Consider the following 18,595-nt stretch of genomic DNA (forward strand, 5'->3'; position numbering starts at 1 on the left):
AGTTGACAGATTTTCTGGGACTCGGTCAATTTTGAAAAGAAACATAAAATGGATCTAACAGTGAAAATGATGGAAGATGAGATTAACACACACCATTGGTTATGTTCAATGGAAGTGGAATATTTGTCACAAAGGTGAAATGTTTGATGAGGGTTGAGCAGATTAAATAGCCCTGGGCCATCTGCATTGTTGCACCAAGGGTCTTTAAACCCCTCAATCTCCAGACTCAACTTCTAGTCTGTCCCACTGTTGGAAGCTGATAAGGTAGGTATTGCTATTGAGGGAACAGGAAAATTCCCTACCTGGTCAGCCAGCTTCCCCAGCCTGTGAGGCTATAGCAGGCAGCAGGATAGCAAGGACAACAGGAGAGAAGGAAAGAGAGAACACAAGACCCAAAACAGAAACCAAACAGACCACAAACCAAAAACAAAACAAAAAAACACATAAAATCCCCCAAATGATTAAAATGGGAAGTAAAAGTGGGAATGGAAGGAGGAAAATGCAAAAAGCAGGGAACAGAATGAAAAAAAAAAAAAGAACAAAAACAATGTCAATTACAGAAATTTTAAAAATTAACCACTGTACCATTAAAGGTTAAAAAAAACTAAAATGAGATGTCAACATCTTAGTAGTAGAGCAACAGAAGAGATAGTAATAAACAAATAACTGTGGACAAACAGCTAAGTGGTTTTAAAGACAAAGACAATGTTAGTGGATAATTTCATTTTTAGGAAGCCTTTTTTGTGTGTTTTTTTTTGTTTTTCCCAAAATAAATGGGGTTTGAATTTTATTGGCCCAGGTATTTAATCACTTAGTTAATTGAAATGGCAATCCAAACTTATTATACTAAAAGATACTGATGTTGGTCTTTCGCCTCTAAAGCAATATACCTACATTAATTTAGCAATACTGCTCAGTGAAATCCCAAAACCAACAGAGAAAGGTGCAAGGAGCAGTACATATTCTACTCTTGCTGGATTTGTTTGTGAAATTGAAGGAAGTTTTCTTTATGCTATTTCTTTTTGCATGGTTTACCTCCATGCCACATAGCAAAGACTACCTACCCCTTAAAAGGGTCCTTTGTACATACTTTCTCTTCATTCTCAGCCTCTTCTAGCACCGGGGGACATTTCTCCAATATTTCCTCAACACATCTGGACTCTTATCTCCTTCCTTCATTTCCTCAGCACCAATTGATTGTTCACAATTATAAATAATGTCACATTTGCGTCTGCCAAAGTGACTAGCATTAAATTCGTGTTGGAATGATCAAAACAAAGCAGGTGTCACCTATTCACAAGGTATCAGAGAAACCTACCACTAAGACTTTCAGAAGTAGATGAAAAAATGTATGGGAGTCTGTGTTGCTCTCTGAGATAGTTTAATTCTAAACCCACACATATGCTTTTATAATTAAAACTATTAAGAGGGCCCCTAAGGTATCCCATACTTGAATGTTCCAATACCTCTCCCTGGTAACTAATGTAATAGCATCTAAAACTATAGTAAAGGCTCCAGCTTGTCTCTTCCACTGACTCCTAAATACCAACATGAACATTTTGAAAGCACACTGGATTTAGTTTCAGAAGAATCAGGGTCACATATGAAACATTAAAAAAATTCTTTGGCTCTGGAGATATGAATTCAAATCCCATCTCTGATAACAACTATCAGTGTGATCTTAGAAAAGTCACTTAATTTCCATGCAGTTTTCTCTCTGTGTAATGAAGAAGTTGGACTAGATCAAAGCTCCTTAATCTGTGGATTGTGATTCTGTATGGGGTCTCATAATTGAATGTGGGGGCTGCAAATGATTTGGCAATTGTAAAAAATATAAAATATTCCACTAAAATTTAAGTCTTTAAGCGAAAACAAATAAGCATGTCCATCTCATATACAAATTTGTTTCATCTTTAATAAATGGTAAAATTATATATATATATAAAAGAATTGTCTTTAATTTTTCTTTATGATTTATTATCAGTAAATATTTGATGTGTATACCCATTTTATAAGCCTATATATGTGAGGTCATATAAAAATTTCTCAAGAGAAAAGAGGTAGTGAGTGGAAAAAGTTTAAGAAGCCTTGGACCAGATGACCTCTGAGAACTCTTCCAAACCAATAGCTATAGTTCCATAAGCGATGAATCCTTTGGCTCTTAAATTTTTTATTCTTTATAACAGATCACATTTATGTAATGTTTAAGATTTACAAATTATTTTTCTCATAACAACTTTGTGAGGTAGGTAATATAAATTTTCCTTGTTCCCATTTTAGAAATGGACAAAAGAAGACTCAGGGAGGTTTGGTGATTTAACTGTAGCCATACATCCATTGAATGTTGGAGTTGGGCAATGAAAGTGTAGTTCCATAACCATCAGTGGTTTTTCTGGAGAAACATACTGCATTCTAAAATTTATAAAGGACTTCTTTCGGAAAAATTTTGTGAGGTAATTAGGATAAGCATTTTTATACTCATCTTACACAACACTGAGGTCCCTAGAGGTCCACTCAGAGCTACAAAGTTTGGGCAGGACTAGGAAGAGAAACTAGATCTTCTGGTTTCTCGTCTTTGACTTTCAGTGTCCCCCTTACCCCCTTACCCAACCTCCCACACCATCCCCACTGTCTCTTCATATATTGAGGCAAAATTAAGCAGAATAAGAACAAAGAAGGCATGTATGATGTGCTTTTGTATTCTTAGAGGGAATCACACTGCATACATTCCAGATGAATATAATTATTTAAATAACATCCTTCTAAGAGTCCACATTGTCTGAAGTCAAGCTGGAGTTGGAACTATGTCAATGCTTTCCAGAAATTACCAGCTGCAAGAATAGTCAGCCTACCCAGGGTGGTATGCTCTGGAAATTATTTATGAGTAAGAAAAACCAACTATCTACTTGAATTAAGTAAAATATCAGAAAACTTCTTTTGAAATATTTAAATACAAATTCATGTGGTAAAAACAGTATGAGAGAAATTCTCTTACACTTCTTGTAATCTCAAGAAGAACTTTTTTTGAAGGGAAAACTGATAATATAGTATATACAGACAGATAGTAAATTACTGAGCTAAAATTGGAACTCAATCCTCTCACTCCCAATCTAGTGTCCTTTCCCCTAATAGCACTCTGCCTCTTCTCTTCCTAGAACAGAAGAATTAAGCATGTTTGGACAAAAACTATAACTGAACTACAATCATAAAATGCCAAAAGATAGAATCAAAAGACAGAATGGAAAATTGAGGCTTAATCTAAGGAAGATAAAAAACTTTTTAACAGGATCATCTAAAAGGAAACTTGGCTATGGTTGGATGTAATGGATTCTCTCTAAATGTCTGGGTACACTCTTGTTGGGTGTATAAGTACTATTTATAAGTGATTAGTGTCATCTACTCAGAGGAAAGCAAACTATATTCTGTAGACCTAAATTGAATAAAAACATAAGGACTCTTCCATCAAAATATCTAACAAATATTCATGTGGCGAAAGTTGTAGAGGAATTAGAAACTCTTACACTGCCTGTGATTCAATGATCTCTTTGCTATGTTAATGAAGTTTCAAAATCAAAGAGGCCTCTCTCAGGAGAAAGATGGCTTAGTCTATTCCACATCTAATTGACTTCAAGTGTGAAGGTGACCAGTCAGTAAGCATTTAAATGTTTATTAAGTTTGATGCACTGTGCTGGGGCTACAAATAAAGGGGAGGAAAAAAACAAAAACAAAAACAACAGTCTTTGCCCTCGAGAGGCTCACATTCTAATTGGGTTAGAAAACGAATATTTATAAAAGCAACACACATAATGCCTTTTTGCTGTTCCTCATGCATGATGCTCCATCTATTGACACCATATCTTTGCCCTGTCTATTCCTCTATGTCTTGAATGCTCCTACTCTTCACCTCGTCCTTTTTGTTTGTGTATGAATTGTGTGAATGAGGAGTTAAGAATAATGGCAAGGTTAAGAGCTGAGGGTGGCTGGGAGGACAATGATGCCCTTGACAATAATAGGGTAATTTGGAAGAAGAGAGGGTTTGAAGAGAAAGATAAAATTTTGTTGAGTCTGAGACATCTACCACATTTATTTTGAGATGTCCAAGAGGCAGCTTGTGATGCAGGGACTAACATCAGGAGAAATAGATCTGGGAATCATCTTTATAGATATAATAAACTGTTGGGACCTAATGAGATTGCAATTGAGACAGTAGAGAGAGAAAAGAAAAGAATATCCAGAACAGAGTTTTGGGACAAGCCCAGAATAGTGACCATGATCTGGATGAAGGTCCAGCAAAGAAGACTCAGAAAGAACCAGTAGACAGATGGAAGAAGAATCAGGAGAGAACAGTATCACAAAAAACTAGAACTGAGAGGATCTAGAAAATGATAATCAGGAGTGTCAAGACTGAAGATAGGTCAAGAAAAAAGAAAAAATGAGAAAAGGTCATTAAGGAACACAGAGGGAAAAGAAGGATGAGAATATACTCCAGCTCCATGAGGTAAGAGCAGAATTTCCAAAAGATTTTCTAATTCTTGTCCTGGAAAGCTGTGTTATGCTGAAAATAGAAATGAATTTGGAGTTAAAAAATCTTAGATCAAATCTTGCCTTTGCCACATTCTGTGTGACCTTGGATTAATCCCTTAATCTTTATGTCTCTCATAGAGTCATTGTTGTCAGTTATAAATGGAACTAATAGTAATTTTCTCACAGAGTCATTGTAAGGCCCAATGATATTTGTAAAATCACATTTTCAAATTAACCTCTATATTATTTTTATCATTATAATAATAGAGGATTTTTACTTAGGTAAAAAATGATAATAACAATATAAAAGGGGGCTAGATAACCTCCATCTACATAAGTTTATATAGTTTGTTTATTATTGGGATAATAATTCTCCAAACATCATTAGTTTTCATTTTATGACTCTTCAGTTCATCCCATATGCAAACATGTGCTGTAGGGCATTTACTTACCCTTCCATAAAAAGTAAATTACAATAAACCATTCATCAGTTAGAATGTTAAGTGTGTGATGTCTTGCTGTTGGGTTAAGTAGAAATCCTGTATTTAGGTTTCATGAGATTTAAGACTGAAAGGGACCATAGAAATCATCAAATCCAACCCTCTTATTTGTCCAAAGCCAGAGAAGCAGGAGAATGGCAAAGCCAAGATTTGCAAATGGCAAAGCCAGAAGTTCCAATTTAAAAACTATTTTTTTAAATAACCCATACTACTGCCAATTTTAAATTATACCTACATTTGTTCACCTTCTTGACTTGGTCACTGAACAAAACTGAACGCTTCTGTCTCATTCTGAAGATATTTTTGTACCTCAGTCTAATTCCATTAATTCAAATTGTCTAAAAATATAAATGTAGTTGAAAAGGAGTATGAAACTAAGTCTGTGTCCAGGATACCAACTGCTTAGAATATGCATAACATAAGTTTCTTTTGTAGATTTTGTAGATTACAGGAAAAAATAATTGGGGGTTCTGGTGGCTTTACCATCAAATTCATTTTTTTTTTTTGAGAGTTTTCTAGTACCTGTTGTGTTAACTTGAGTTTGGGCTAGCAATTGCAGATATAAGGAATGAATGTGAATGACATGGTGTTTCTGTTCTTTATTACCTATTCACATATTAGTTGCATTTTTGAGCTGCCTATCTGGGGCAAAAATTGTCAGTGTTGCAAATGATGCTTAATGCTTTGTCTCACCCATATTTGAGATTTATGGGAGGAGACTAGGGAGAGAGGGTTTAATGGACAAAAAGCTCAGTGAGTCACCAGTGTGACATGGTGGTCAAAAATGTTAATGGAATCTTAGGTTAAGTTAACAGAAGTCTTGCAAAGAGGAAGGGAATAGTAGACATACTACAGCCTCCTGTGGTCAGTCACCATCCAGAATTTTGTATTTAGTTTGAGAAGCAACATTTGAAGATGTAATTCTTCTTCCAGTAAGCTGGAATCAATCAAAAGGAAGGTGACCAGAGTGGTACAGGGACTGGATAGATACCATGCCATATGATTGAAAGGAACTGAGGATGTTTAGTTTTTAAGAAGAAAAGAATTCACTGAAACATGGCAATGAACTTTAAAAATTTGAAAGGATATCATGTGGAGGAGACATTAAGGAGTTTTTTTAATACTTTATCATAAAGAGTAGAACTAGGTTTGATAGAAGTTTGATAGAAGGCAGCTCAGTATTACATACATACATATCTTATATATATTTCTCCAGTATATTTATGTGTGCACATGTATGTGTACACATACAACCACATTTACTTTCACATGCAGAGCTGCTTAAAATGGAAAGGGCACCTCCAGTAGGTAATGGGTACCCTGGGTGACTACATTATCAGAGAGATTATATTCCTCTTCAGGTAAAAGTTGAGCCAGAAACCCCCTGGAGTCACTTCCAATTACAATATTCTGTGAATTTAAGATTTTCATACTATTGATTTCACTGAGCTTTGAAATGCCTGCAAGTTATAAATACAGCTTTCTTTTCAAGACAGTTATTCACCATCTGTAATAAAGATCAAAAAGTTTCCTTAGAAATGACCCAAGGGTATTTCAAACCCAACCCCCAAAAATAATTTGAATCTGCTTTGAAAGAAGGGAAAAGTTTTGGGATTTCTTCTATCCCATAAATCCTACGGGGAATGATACTAAGATTTTTATGAGAGAACACAATTTCTAACCTAGTACAAGCTAAAACTCTTCATCTTAAATTTTTCAAAAGAGTAATTGTGGCTGCAGGCAATATCCTTTCCAACAGAGGTTAATAAACAAGTGACACTTTTTAGCAGCACTAAGAGAAATTTATGTTAAGGCTAATTAAACACAGAAGTCAGGATGTGATCTTTTTAATGTTCTCTTCAACACTAAATTCAACAAATTACAACTGTTTTACATTAAAAGTCATTTGTGCAGCTAGACATTCTGGGAAATGTCGTTTTCTGACAATAACAAATGGTTGGTGCATCTAGATCTTCTCCTTTAAAAAGTGCCTACAATCTTAGAAGTTCATGCAAAAATCAAAGGAATCTATTTTTCATTTGAGAAGGTCATGTTTTATCAAATAATAATGACTTATGAACTCTAAGGAACAGTGTCAAAATGCACACAGTGGGCAATTCCTGTCTTGAAATGATTGAGCACCTAACAACTACCCTTCAATTTTCCCAAACTGAATACCTGAATCAATAGCATCACAGAAATTAGGTTTTTCTGAATTATCTTGTCCCTAGATATATTATTAATTTATTCTTATATGGTACTTCACACAGAAAAAAATACTTTCATATACATCATTTTGCAGATTGCTATAAAGGATTATCATTAACATGGACTACTCTCCAATTTTATCAGTGAAAAAATGGTTTGGCCAGATTAGTTTTCTAGGTCATAAGTTACTAGGACTCAAAAACAAGTCTTCTATCTTCAAGACAATGGTCTTTCCAACAAACTTTTCTCCATACTCTTAATTACATAGAAAACAAACATAAAGTCTTTCCAAAAGAGATTCAGTGGAAGACTAATCACTAGAATAGAAAGTCTGATTCCTTGTGCTAAAGCTTTAAAAGCTTTAAAAAAAATTACTTAGGGGGACATTCTAGATTAGAGTAATAAATCATCAGGCAAGGAGAAGCCTCATAAGACTGTAGAATGTTAGAACTCTTTAAGAAATTGACCCCTGCTCACATCACATGATACATAAAGCTTTCTTAAGCAAAGACTTACTCTTTGCTTAGCTTCATGATCTGACAGCTGTTTGTTCAGCTACAGGGCCTCATCTAATTGCATGAATATCACTTTATGTATGCCATCTTATTTAATTTGACCTTGCACTAGCAAGTTGGGCTCTTGAAAATTTTTGATAATACATATGGTGCCATATACAGGCATAAGAAAGAATTTACTAATTTTTTCTCCTGGTTACAAATTTAATTTTAAAAATTAATTTAAAAATTTAAAAAGACCCTTTGATCATTTTTGTATTCATTTCTTTCATGATACAAAAAATCTGAAAATTATATCCTTTGATATAGGCTAGGAAGAATGTACCAGCCCAAGAAGCAAAGACACAGGGACATCAAATTCCTTTTCCTGTGGAATGTCCAGCTCATGTATTACCTGTCAAATATAAGTATAAAGAGTAGGTAGGGAAGTAAAACAGTCTTTTTTGATTTTCTATAGAAGTTGTTCAGAGTTTAACAGGTTTAATGGGAGCTCACTATTTGCTGCTATATCATGGTGAATACTCCAAATATATGTATGCCTTCAAGCAGTCTGTATCTCATAAGGTCCATTTAAATTATAAAGGAAATCTGTAAGCATAAGCTTCTATTTCCCCTTTAAAACAAGAAGTTCAGGTTTTTGTTAGTCCATGAAAAGTCTTAAAAGCAATGAAGGACAATAGCAAGAAAACGAATGAATCAAGACTTCTCTTATCTGATTAAGAGATCAGTTTGTGACACTTTTCATTTCTGTGGAAATGCAATTTGGGGCTATACTTCTCTTTATATGACAACTATGTTCTTGAAAAGTTTATTTTTTTATAATTTCAAATGCTTTTGTTAATAGTTAATAGTTGCTATATGAAGAAGTCTAGTCTTATTTACTTGAGAATTATGCACACTTAATGTACATTTTTGAAAAGCTAATAATCACCCCCGAATTTGTCACTCTTGAAGTAAAAATCGATCAATTCCTACTTCATAAGAGTATTTGCGAATCTTAATTTGTTGATGCTTACAAATCATGTCAAAGATGACAAGTGCTAAGTGTTATGGTTTCCTTTTACAATCTGTTTTGTTTTCCTTTTGTGAAAGGACTTCCTAGAGCATTTCAAAGTGACAGTGGAGACAGAAATAGAATAAATATATTATTGTTGCCAAGTTACTGGCTAATGATTTCTCATTACAGTCTCACTTGGGAAGTCCCAGTTACTCTCTGGGGAAGGAAGGTGTAATTGCTGTTTGGAGTAGTTAGTGAATTTAAGAATGAGACAGAATGATGAAGATGTGAGAAGGGCAATAAAAGGGTTATCTATCTGAACATAAAAGTAGTAGCAGAAGACTGATTAGAAATTGGAGAAGAGAAAGAAAAGAGAAATAGGAAAATAACTGTTTTGGAGATGAAATTATAGAGGAATGGAGATGAGTAAAAATGGGGAAATACTTGCAAGACTCTCTTCATTGCACTTTTTTTAAAAAATTACATTTAGTTGTGTGGGGCTTTTTTTTCTAATAAATTCTGAACTTAAACAGCAAAAGAAAGGGAAAAGGAGAGAAAGAGGGGGAAAAACATTTCTACATAGAGGGTAGAACCAAAATATACAATCACATATAAAAATCTTAATCTATTATGTATCCCATTTTTTTAAGGTATACAAAAAATTTTAATATGTTACTTTCAAAGTTTCTGCTGGTCTTATTTCCTTTTGTCTTCTTTCTCTTTTCTCCTCTGTATTAAAAAAATACTTCCAAGACCCTCCCTACTTCTTAATTTTTTTTGATGGGGCAGAGGGGAGACAACTCTATCATTAGCTCCTTCTCTTCCTACTCCATGAAAGAAACAACAACAAAATTATGCCTTTGTTAACAGGTAGGCAAAATTAAGCAAAAGAAATTCACTTATAGACAGAGAATAGGGTTTGAGTAATGAATGAGAAAGATGCAAGTCACTATTTGCCTTTTCTTCTTAAAATGCGACAGAATGAACGAACTTTACAGCTCTATACCATGAGGGCAAATTAGAGGGACTTAATTGTAAAGAACTTTATGGAAAGATGAACTGTCTTTATCTTTTTTTAAATTAGTTTTAATTCTGGAAAATTTGAATTTTCCATGGGCTGGGGTGTCTCCTTAAAAAAAAAAACAAGAGCTTAAAGAAAAGAGATTATAAATATGGTTGGAAGGGACACTAATTAAGAAGGCAGATAATAAATCAGATTTTCTTTAGTAGATAAAGGCTAATGTTTATCTCAAGGATCTTTCTTAACTATTAAGGCAAGGAAATTAAACTGAGATTGTGATTTATATTGTCAATACAACAGGAGATATTTGAACCTCCAATTGACTTAATTCTTTAAAAAACAATTATTTACCTAGTTATATCACACCAAACCTTTAAAGAGACAGGGATGCAGGATGTATGAATACATTATTTCAAGTGTTTATTCTTTAGAAAAACAGATGGCATAAATTCTGACAAATTGCCACGCCTGTTATTGAAGTTAAAAGATTCTAGGATAACGTGAATGCAAAAAATCCCCATTATGAATAATGATTACTGACAAATGTGAATCTGTAAGAAAAAATAGTAAAATCAACACCCATGTATCAGTCAAACACATTTACTGAAAAGATGACAAAAACCTTAACTAAGCATCCTATCCAGGAAAAAAAAAAATAAAAAGGTCAAAAACTTTTCAGATTTGTGGTGTGTACTTTATATCCCCTTGTCACCTCCTTTATTCCAGAACCTAATAACATTAGTGAAACTTACCTGTAAGCAAATAGCCAGGTTAACTCTACAGCCAAACGATGTGCTAACAGCTCGCGGATGGAGACCCAGATCTTTAAATAATTTTGAAAATGACTGTGTGAGGGCTATTCGAGGGCGTTCTTCTGCCACTACCACACATGTCCGTACTCGGGACAAATCCAGTCCTCTTGCCTGGGAAGCATAATAATGACATTGATTGGTAAGGCAATCTCACACTTGGGTATCTCTATGTAAAATCATGGTGGCCAGTCTTTTTTTTTAATTAGCCTTCTCCTACTTAGCTGGTCCGAAATGTAGCAGACGATAGGCATATTCAATGGGAGTTTCAGATTTGAAGTCTTTGTAATTTGGCAAGGCTTTCTTGAAAGGGTCCAGATTTCAAATGACAAGAACACAGCAAAGATCCAGTACTATATGGTCATTTAATATTGTTGCTTTAGGAGAGAACTACCTGTTCAAAACACCGAGTGAAATTCAAAATTAAAGGGATAATATAAAAACCTGGGATACCCCCTCTCCATCAAAGCAGAACAGACTCAGAGAGATTCATTGACTTGTTTATGTCACATAGCTAGCTCATAAGTGTCAAGAGGCAAGACTTGAATGTAGTTCTTGATTCCAAAACCAGCTCTCTGTCTTCCACTCTGGGCTGCCCCTCTGAAGTAGTAACAGCAAACATATTTTCTAAATAGCTTCAAGGTCATCAAAGAGTAAGTGAAGCAAGGGAAATAGATAAAAATGAATGTTTCTGAGAAGGTCATTCAAGGTTGGCAAAAAAACAGGAAAAGAAGCCTGATGAAATGTTTGTGTGTATGTCCTTACAAGCGTGACTGTGTGTGTAATACATGTGCATTTCTAAGCATGGGTTTAATCCAAACCCACTGGATGCAAATAGGAAATCAGACCTTTCCAATGACTTTATAGAGATGGATCATGCATTTTATGTCCTGTGGCCCTTGAAAGACCCAATGATATATTCCCTCTGATTAATCACTTTATAGTTTTATGGTAAAATATTTCTGCATCGGATGAGGTCCAGTGAGCAAAAGCACCAGAAATCGGAGGAGGAAGAATTCAAATGAGCCACGCAGAATGCTTTCAGTGCTAATAGTTGGCACAGTTCACACTGAGAGTAAACAAAATTGTTGGATGGCATCCCAAAAAAGGAATGACCACAAGCTCTGATATATGTTGTCTGCTGGTACGTAAATGAGGGACAAAGAGAGGAGAACTCTACAAAATAAAGCCAGTCTGTTCTTTACATTCTATGGTTGCCAATAAATGCATTTGTGACTGAAGAAAAGGAGAGAATTCAAGACAATGTTGACACGAACAGGTGTGTGTGTCTGCCTGTATTTTGTTTACTTGCTATATTAAACTATTATAATGATAACTCACATATTTATGTGATAGCTTAGAGTTTGGAAAGCAATTTCCACACAGCAACTCTGAGAAGGAACTAATGTAATGCTGTGGCTTTTCTGACAATGTAAATTTTTCCCGCTATTGCTGCTTTTGAATGTGTATTTCCTTGTTCTTATATTGAACATTAAGCTTGACAGAGAAATCTATTTTGACATAGCTAGACAATCTACTTTCCTTTACTAAGATCTTACTTGTTTCCTCAATGTCTAATGCAAATGACAATGGTTATTTGAAATCTGGATCCTTTCAGGAAAGCCTTGCCAAATTAGAAAGACTTCAAATCTGAAACTCCCATAGAATATGCCTATGGTCTGCTACGTTTAGGACCAGCTAAGTATGAGAAGGCTAATAAAAAAAAAGACTGGCCACCAAATAATCAGTTTTTTGGCTATAGTAGTCATAAAATTATTTGAAGTTTATATTTAGTGTTAGTGTACAAAGTATTTATACTGCTGGCTTCAGAAGTAATAATATTACATTATATATGCACTCAGATATAATATACAAAGTGAATGTATAAGGTATATACTACATATCTAATACATGCTTATCCATACATATATTTGCATATATATATGTGAAATGTAAAATTCTTTTTATAACTCCATATTTAATTTCCTTGCTGTGTCTATATGTAATTCTGGGGACTGTAGGTTGAGATTTTTTTCCTTTTTTCTCTTTCTATGCATATACATACAACCTACATCATATACATATACATATATGTATATAAATGCACAGCTATACTAAATAATCTATAACTGTGTGAAATATATGACTATCATGAATGAAGCTCAAGATGAAACCAAGAGAATACATTATATAAACCAATAATGTCAGAAAGGACTCCCTTGTGTGGACATTTTAATTTACAAGATCAATAGAATGAAAGGCCTCATTACCTAAAGGAAATTGCATTCTTGCTTTGCTTGTTTTGGTTTATAATATGTGTTTATCAGTTACTTCTGCTAATATTAGATACTTTCCAGATATAATATATGAAGAACTTTAATCTATAATATGTTTACCCTTTAAGCCTAATTAGGAGTTCCTATATTTAAAAATAAAAGTACTTAAAAGATATAATATATGAAGAACTTTAAGCTATAATATGTTTACCCTTTAAGCCTAATTAGGAGTTCCTATATTTAAAAATAAAAGTACTTAAAAGATATGATTTCTCAGTTCAGTTATTCATTGTTCTAGATTTTATCTTTGCATTCTTTGGGCATTCTTGGTTTTAGGGACTAGTTGGGGGGCATACATAAACAAGTGTTTTAGACCTTTCCCCCCCCTAAGGCAATTGGTTAAATGACTTGCCCAGGGTCACACACCTAGGGAAGTGTTGTGTCTGAGACCAGATTTGAACTCAGGTCCTCCTGAATTTAGGGCTGATGCTCTATCTACTGCACCACCTAACTGCCCCTATGCAAGTATTTTAAATTCTGAAGGTTCTTCTTGGTTTTTAAAAAAGCCCCCAAATATAACTAATTTCAGGAGTAGAGACTCTTGATTACTGAATTTAGATATAATAATGGAAAACTTCACATTTATTTTACAATAGATTTTTGAAATAAGAGCTACGTGAATTTGCCATGACAACATAAAGTAATTAGGGTATCCTTGGATTAAATGGGGGGGGGGGGGATTGGTATTCTCACTTCACGGTAAAGATAAAATGGAAATTTAACAAATTGTCTTCTACAATTCTTTAAGTGAAGCTTCAATGAGATTTAAACAATAATCATTACTATTCTTTGAAATATTGGTTTCTTGACATCTATACATACTCTAGATATAAATCCTATAAATCCTTAAGAGCAATATAGTTCTCCTTCCTTTGAACTTTTACCAGATGAAATCCTACTCATCCTTCAAATACTATTTTCACATAGTCTTTCTCAATCCTACCAGCTAGAAAGAATCCCTCACACCTGTGATCTTATAACATTTTTTATCTCTCATACTTTCACATGACATACAATTCCTTTGCAAATATGTCTTTTTCCCCCTTCGGTAAGCAATGAGGGTCTTTACTTGACAATATATGCCATTGATTGCTCAGAACTTTTCACATAGTATGGACAGAAGGACTAAAATTGTGATTTCATAGATATGTTGAATTCTTATGTAAAAAATCTCCTTAGACTGATTCAAGTCAGCATCTTCTTGGTACTTCATAGTGTTAAACAGTTGCCTAGAGTAAACAGTAGTTATGGGACTTGTCCATTGCCAGTGTGCATCAGAAATGGATCTTTTAACCCAATTCTCCCTGGCTTCAAGGCTGGATCTTTGTCCATGATGTTTGGCCACATTCACTCACATGAAGCAAAAACAAACTTCAAGCTTTCTGAGGGATTACTTACCTTCAATGATTCTGTCTGTGAGCCTAGTCCCTTGGTGCAAAGCTCCATGACTGAGTAGGAACAAAAAGTGTCTCGGACTTTATACTGACTCACAGCAAGAAGCCATAGGGCAGGATTGGTCTCCAGCTCTGAGGGAGGGATCAGAATAGACTGGTGTCCTGAATAAACACTATAAAAACAAAAGACTACTGGTCAGAAGAAGATCAATTCTCTATAGATAATTTCTTTTAATTAAAAAAAAGTATTTTAAAAAATTATTTAAATTTTGAATTCCAAACTCTTTCCCTTCCTTCCTCTAGTTCATCCCATAGCCATTGCAAAGGCAAACAATATGATAATCCATTTTTACATGTCAAGTGATGCAAGCATGTTTCATATTAACAAGAAAAATAAAATGAAAATCTACAGATAATTTAAAGACAAACGATATCATCATCTAAAATCTAAGGTTCAGTTCCAGTTCTATGACCAACTCTATGTAACTGTGAATAAATCATTTAATCTATATATTTTGATTTCCCCATTTGTAAAGTGGGAAGAACAGGATCTGTCCCACATGCCTCACAAACAATCACATAAGATGATGTTTCTGAAGCCTCTTTGAAGATTTACAGGTCAGGTCTTGTCAAAATGCATCTTTATTTAAAACATCTTACTTAAAACTAATATTCTATTTGGCTTTTCATCTTCTGAACTTGCTGTATTATCTCTGTAAACCAGAGTCTCACTGAAGCAGGAAGGATGCCATTTTGATAAAGTTCTCACATTTGGTGGTATCTATGATACTTGAAAAAAATGATCTTTAAAATTGGGAAGATGGAAAATTGTCAATTATTCTAAGCCTATTTTTGAAGGGTTGATTTTATCCTCTTTTCCAAATAATGGCAAAAACACTAGCTAAGAAGGATCAAGGAATGAGATATAGATTTTCACTTCAGTACACATATTTTGAGAAATGAAAGAAAATATTCAGACACTGTGTTTAAGAAATCAGGACTTATATACTACATTGCCAGCACAAAAGGTATTAGTTGGCACAAATGAGGGATTCACATTTGCCCAATTTTCATGGTTTCTTGAATGTCATATTCAAATATCTACAACTTCTTTTTATTTATGAAAAAATCATCCAAAGTCAACCATCTTCTTCTAATTGCCACATGCAAGAAGGTACTCTTTCCTTTTCTAAGGGTTACATAAAAAAGAAGTTTTCTGCTATAAAGAATTTCAAAGGTAAGGCAGGCAGGGTTCATGGCATCATTAAATGTCACTGTGCAAAAGCCAATTTTACCCCAATATGGTCAAAATAGGCTTTCCAGCTTTTAGAATCTTATCCAAGAGGGGAAAAAACAAGCCTTAATTCATAAAAGATCTGTTAAAGGAATCTAGCTGACAAAAATTCATTTATTCTATGTGCTTTCAGATTGAGATCTAGATCCCAGTTTACTAATGCTATCACTTATAAGGTTACTAGTGATCTGGCCAAAGTGTCACATAACTAATAAGTGACAGAGGCTGGAAATCAAACCTGTCATTTGAGCCAAATGGAATGCTCTTTCCACTATATCCTGCTTTATGGATTTTACTATAATCTGTGAATTGGTTAGTCAAATATATGTTTAATTCATTTATGCATGTTTTATGTGTATATATTATTCTCCCTTCTAGGCACTAAAATAATAAAATGTCCTTTTTTGTTCTTGTATTCAATGTCTTTGCATTAAGCATCTTGCTCAGTATTTTAGACCTATTATAGATGAGGGGCCTAGACCTGTGATTTCATTGATCAAATTGACCTCCCTTCATTTACTATTAAGATGAGAAGGAAAACTCAAATATTGTTCTGGTATATTTCAAGATCCCTAAAGTTGTCACTATTTGAACAGAGGCTATGTTAAAGCAACCAAAGGCATGTCTTTTATTTTAATAGTAGAATTTATATTTTGTTCAAACCAAGTATTCCTTTTAAAAGTCCACTCAAGGGATAAAAGAGAAATAACTGAGAAGACTATAAATCAGAAATCAGTTTTTGAACAAATTTTGAAATCTAAGAAATTAGGAAAAGAAATAATTAAAAGTAACAGTCCTTCCTTCCTAACTCCCTAGAATCCAACTGAACAAGATGATTTGTACCTTTTATGAATATCTGCTACAAAATCCAGCCTATAAGAAATAATTGACTATTGGCCTAAATTCTTTTTAACTATATTAAGGTGAATGAAATGCTTATCATTTAAAGAAGTAAGTTCTGTCTAAAGGGAATAGAAATAAACGTTGCAAAACTAATCCTATTATTGCATATAAACAAACTCTTTTTAGCAAAAGCATATCCCATTCTCCCACATGTGGTTTGTGAAGAAATTGTATTCTGTTTGCTTTTGTGGTTAAATGGCAATTGCTGTTGGCTGAATTCTGCAGGAACTGTTCTCAGTGAACTTGTTCTAAAATTCAGCTTTAAAACAACAACAATTGCCACAAGATTTTTTTTTTCCAAATGGAAAATAACATATTGAATTAGAAACTTGTTGATAATTTGGGGAAACTGACAGGGAGGGACCTAGGAGGAGAGAGGCAGATCCTGAGATAAGAACTTCAGGTAACTATTAATATGGATGTAAGAGATCCTTTGCAACTCCTAGGTAAGCAAAGGGTTTTTTTCTGACTTACACTTTTTAAAAAGTGAGAATACCTGCACATTAAATGGCTTTTACAACTCTTTTTTTTACCCTAAATTAATTTCTCCCAGTCCCTAAAGTACTGGTCCTGCTGAAGGAGGAAGTCTTGTGTTCGGACAGAAAGTTTGCAGGCAATACATGATGGCTTTAGGCTCTCAACCTAAAGTGAATTAGGAATTGGAAAGCTTTTTCTTTGATTACATGTGTGTGAAGGAGGTGACTTGAGTGTAAAATAGGGATTTAGGGATATTCTGGGTTTTAAATTCAGCTCTAATGATGACTTTCTGGACGCAACTAAACTTACCTAGCCATGAGGGGTATTAAGGATTAGTCACTGTTTATAAAGTACTTAGAAAATGGAAAATGCTAAGTATTGTTAATTGCATTTTAATTGAATATGTACCCATCATTAAACTTGCATGTGTTTTTGTGAAATACTCCTTTTTGTCACACATGCTTGGCTGGCAAGGATATTTGTTTGGAAATAAATGGCTTATTTCCTCTTCCCAAGTGAATTGTAGTGATTTTACAGCGCATAATTTGTTGCATCATGGTGTCTCAGTAGACAACCATATGACAATGTCAAAAACAAAACTGAGACTTCACAATGGGACCAGAAATACACACCTCATCTCAAGCCCTGCCCACACTGTTGTCTTCTCTCTGATCTGAAGAACATGACTTAATCCTGATTGCAATCCATGCATGGAACAGTAAAAGCACCAAACTAAGAATCAGAAGAAATGGTTTTCTGTGTGACTCTGAGCAAGTCACAAACATTTTCTTCACCTCAGTTTCTGATCTGCTCTATTGCACAATGTTATTGTCAGTCACTAAGAATTTATTCAGAACTCACTAGTGTCAAGCGCTTGTTAGGACACTCACATAGAGTAATAGATGTGAAAATGCTTTCAGAAGTTTGCCTTAAAATCAAAAGGACTTAGATGAAATGGAGTAAAATTCTAACATATGCCAGCTTAGAGAAAGTGGTTATCTAGCTTTCAATGAAAACAAAGTCTGAAGATGAGCACTGAACCCTAAGTGTGCTGCCTGTCAACAGTAACCAGATTACTGGAACTCAAATCTCAAATCTCTTTTGAGCTTTTGCTGTTACTAACACTTCTGAAAAATTTCAGAGAAAGGTAGGTAGGAGTCCCTGACCTAAAATTCTACAGGGAGAATTGGCTCAGGAGGAATGAGAGAAGCTCAAGAATGAAATTCTCATTAAACACAAATGATTACAATAAGGGAGAACAGAAGAGACAAATGCTCAGTAAATTCACTGACAAAAACATGGAGATGAGAGAATCAAAAATATATAACTGAGTGTGTAGGTGTGTGTTGGGGGGAGGGAGTACAAAGGACTGATGGTCCTATAAAAATACTAAGAAACAGAAATTCTAAAGCTCAGAATGAGCCAGAATTGATGATGAATGATAATGAGATCAAGAGGGTCAAAAGGCTTCCCGAATAAAGCAGATGACCATGAGTAAGAGGGAACAAGATAATAGCAAAAAAGAAGACAGAACTATTCAAATCTTTATTTTTCATTTTTTGGAGAATGCTCTTCACATTTGGAAGAATAAAACAAAAATGGCTGATAGGAAATTGA

General features: G+C 34.3%; 1 protein-coding gene across 8 annotated transcripts in view; it reads right to left on the minus strand.

Moving 5' to 3' along the window:
* The window catches only part of DIP2C (disco interacting protein 2 homolog C), a 581,014-nt gene that overhangs the window by 57,113 nt on the left and 505,306 nt on the right, over positions 1–18,595 (minus strand). For 6 of the 8 annotated variants that reach the window (XM_031939601.1, XM_012551185.3, XM_023505022.2 and 3 more), the window contains 3 exons: positions 14,309–14,477; positions 10,518–10,688; positions 303–332 (listed from right to left, as the gene is read on the minus strand). In XM_031939601.1, coding sequence (XP_031795461.1) covers positions 303–332; positions 10,518–10,688; positions 14,309–14,477 — 370 coding nt within the window. The remainder of the gene's footprint in view (positions 1–302; positions 333–10,517; positions 10,689–14,308; positions 14,478–18,595) is intronic. The other 2 variants (XM_023505023.2, XM_023505021.2) reach the window with 1 other exon arrangement.

This window comes from Sarcophilus harrisii, chromosome 5 (assembly GCF_902635505.1).
Source record: "Sarcophilus harrisii chromosome 5, mSarHar1.11, whole genome shotgun sequence".
Lineage (NCBI taxonomy): Eukaryota > Metazoa > Chordata > Mammalia > Dasyuromorphia > Dasyuridae > Sarcophilus > Sarcophilus harrisii.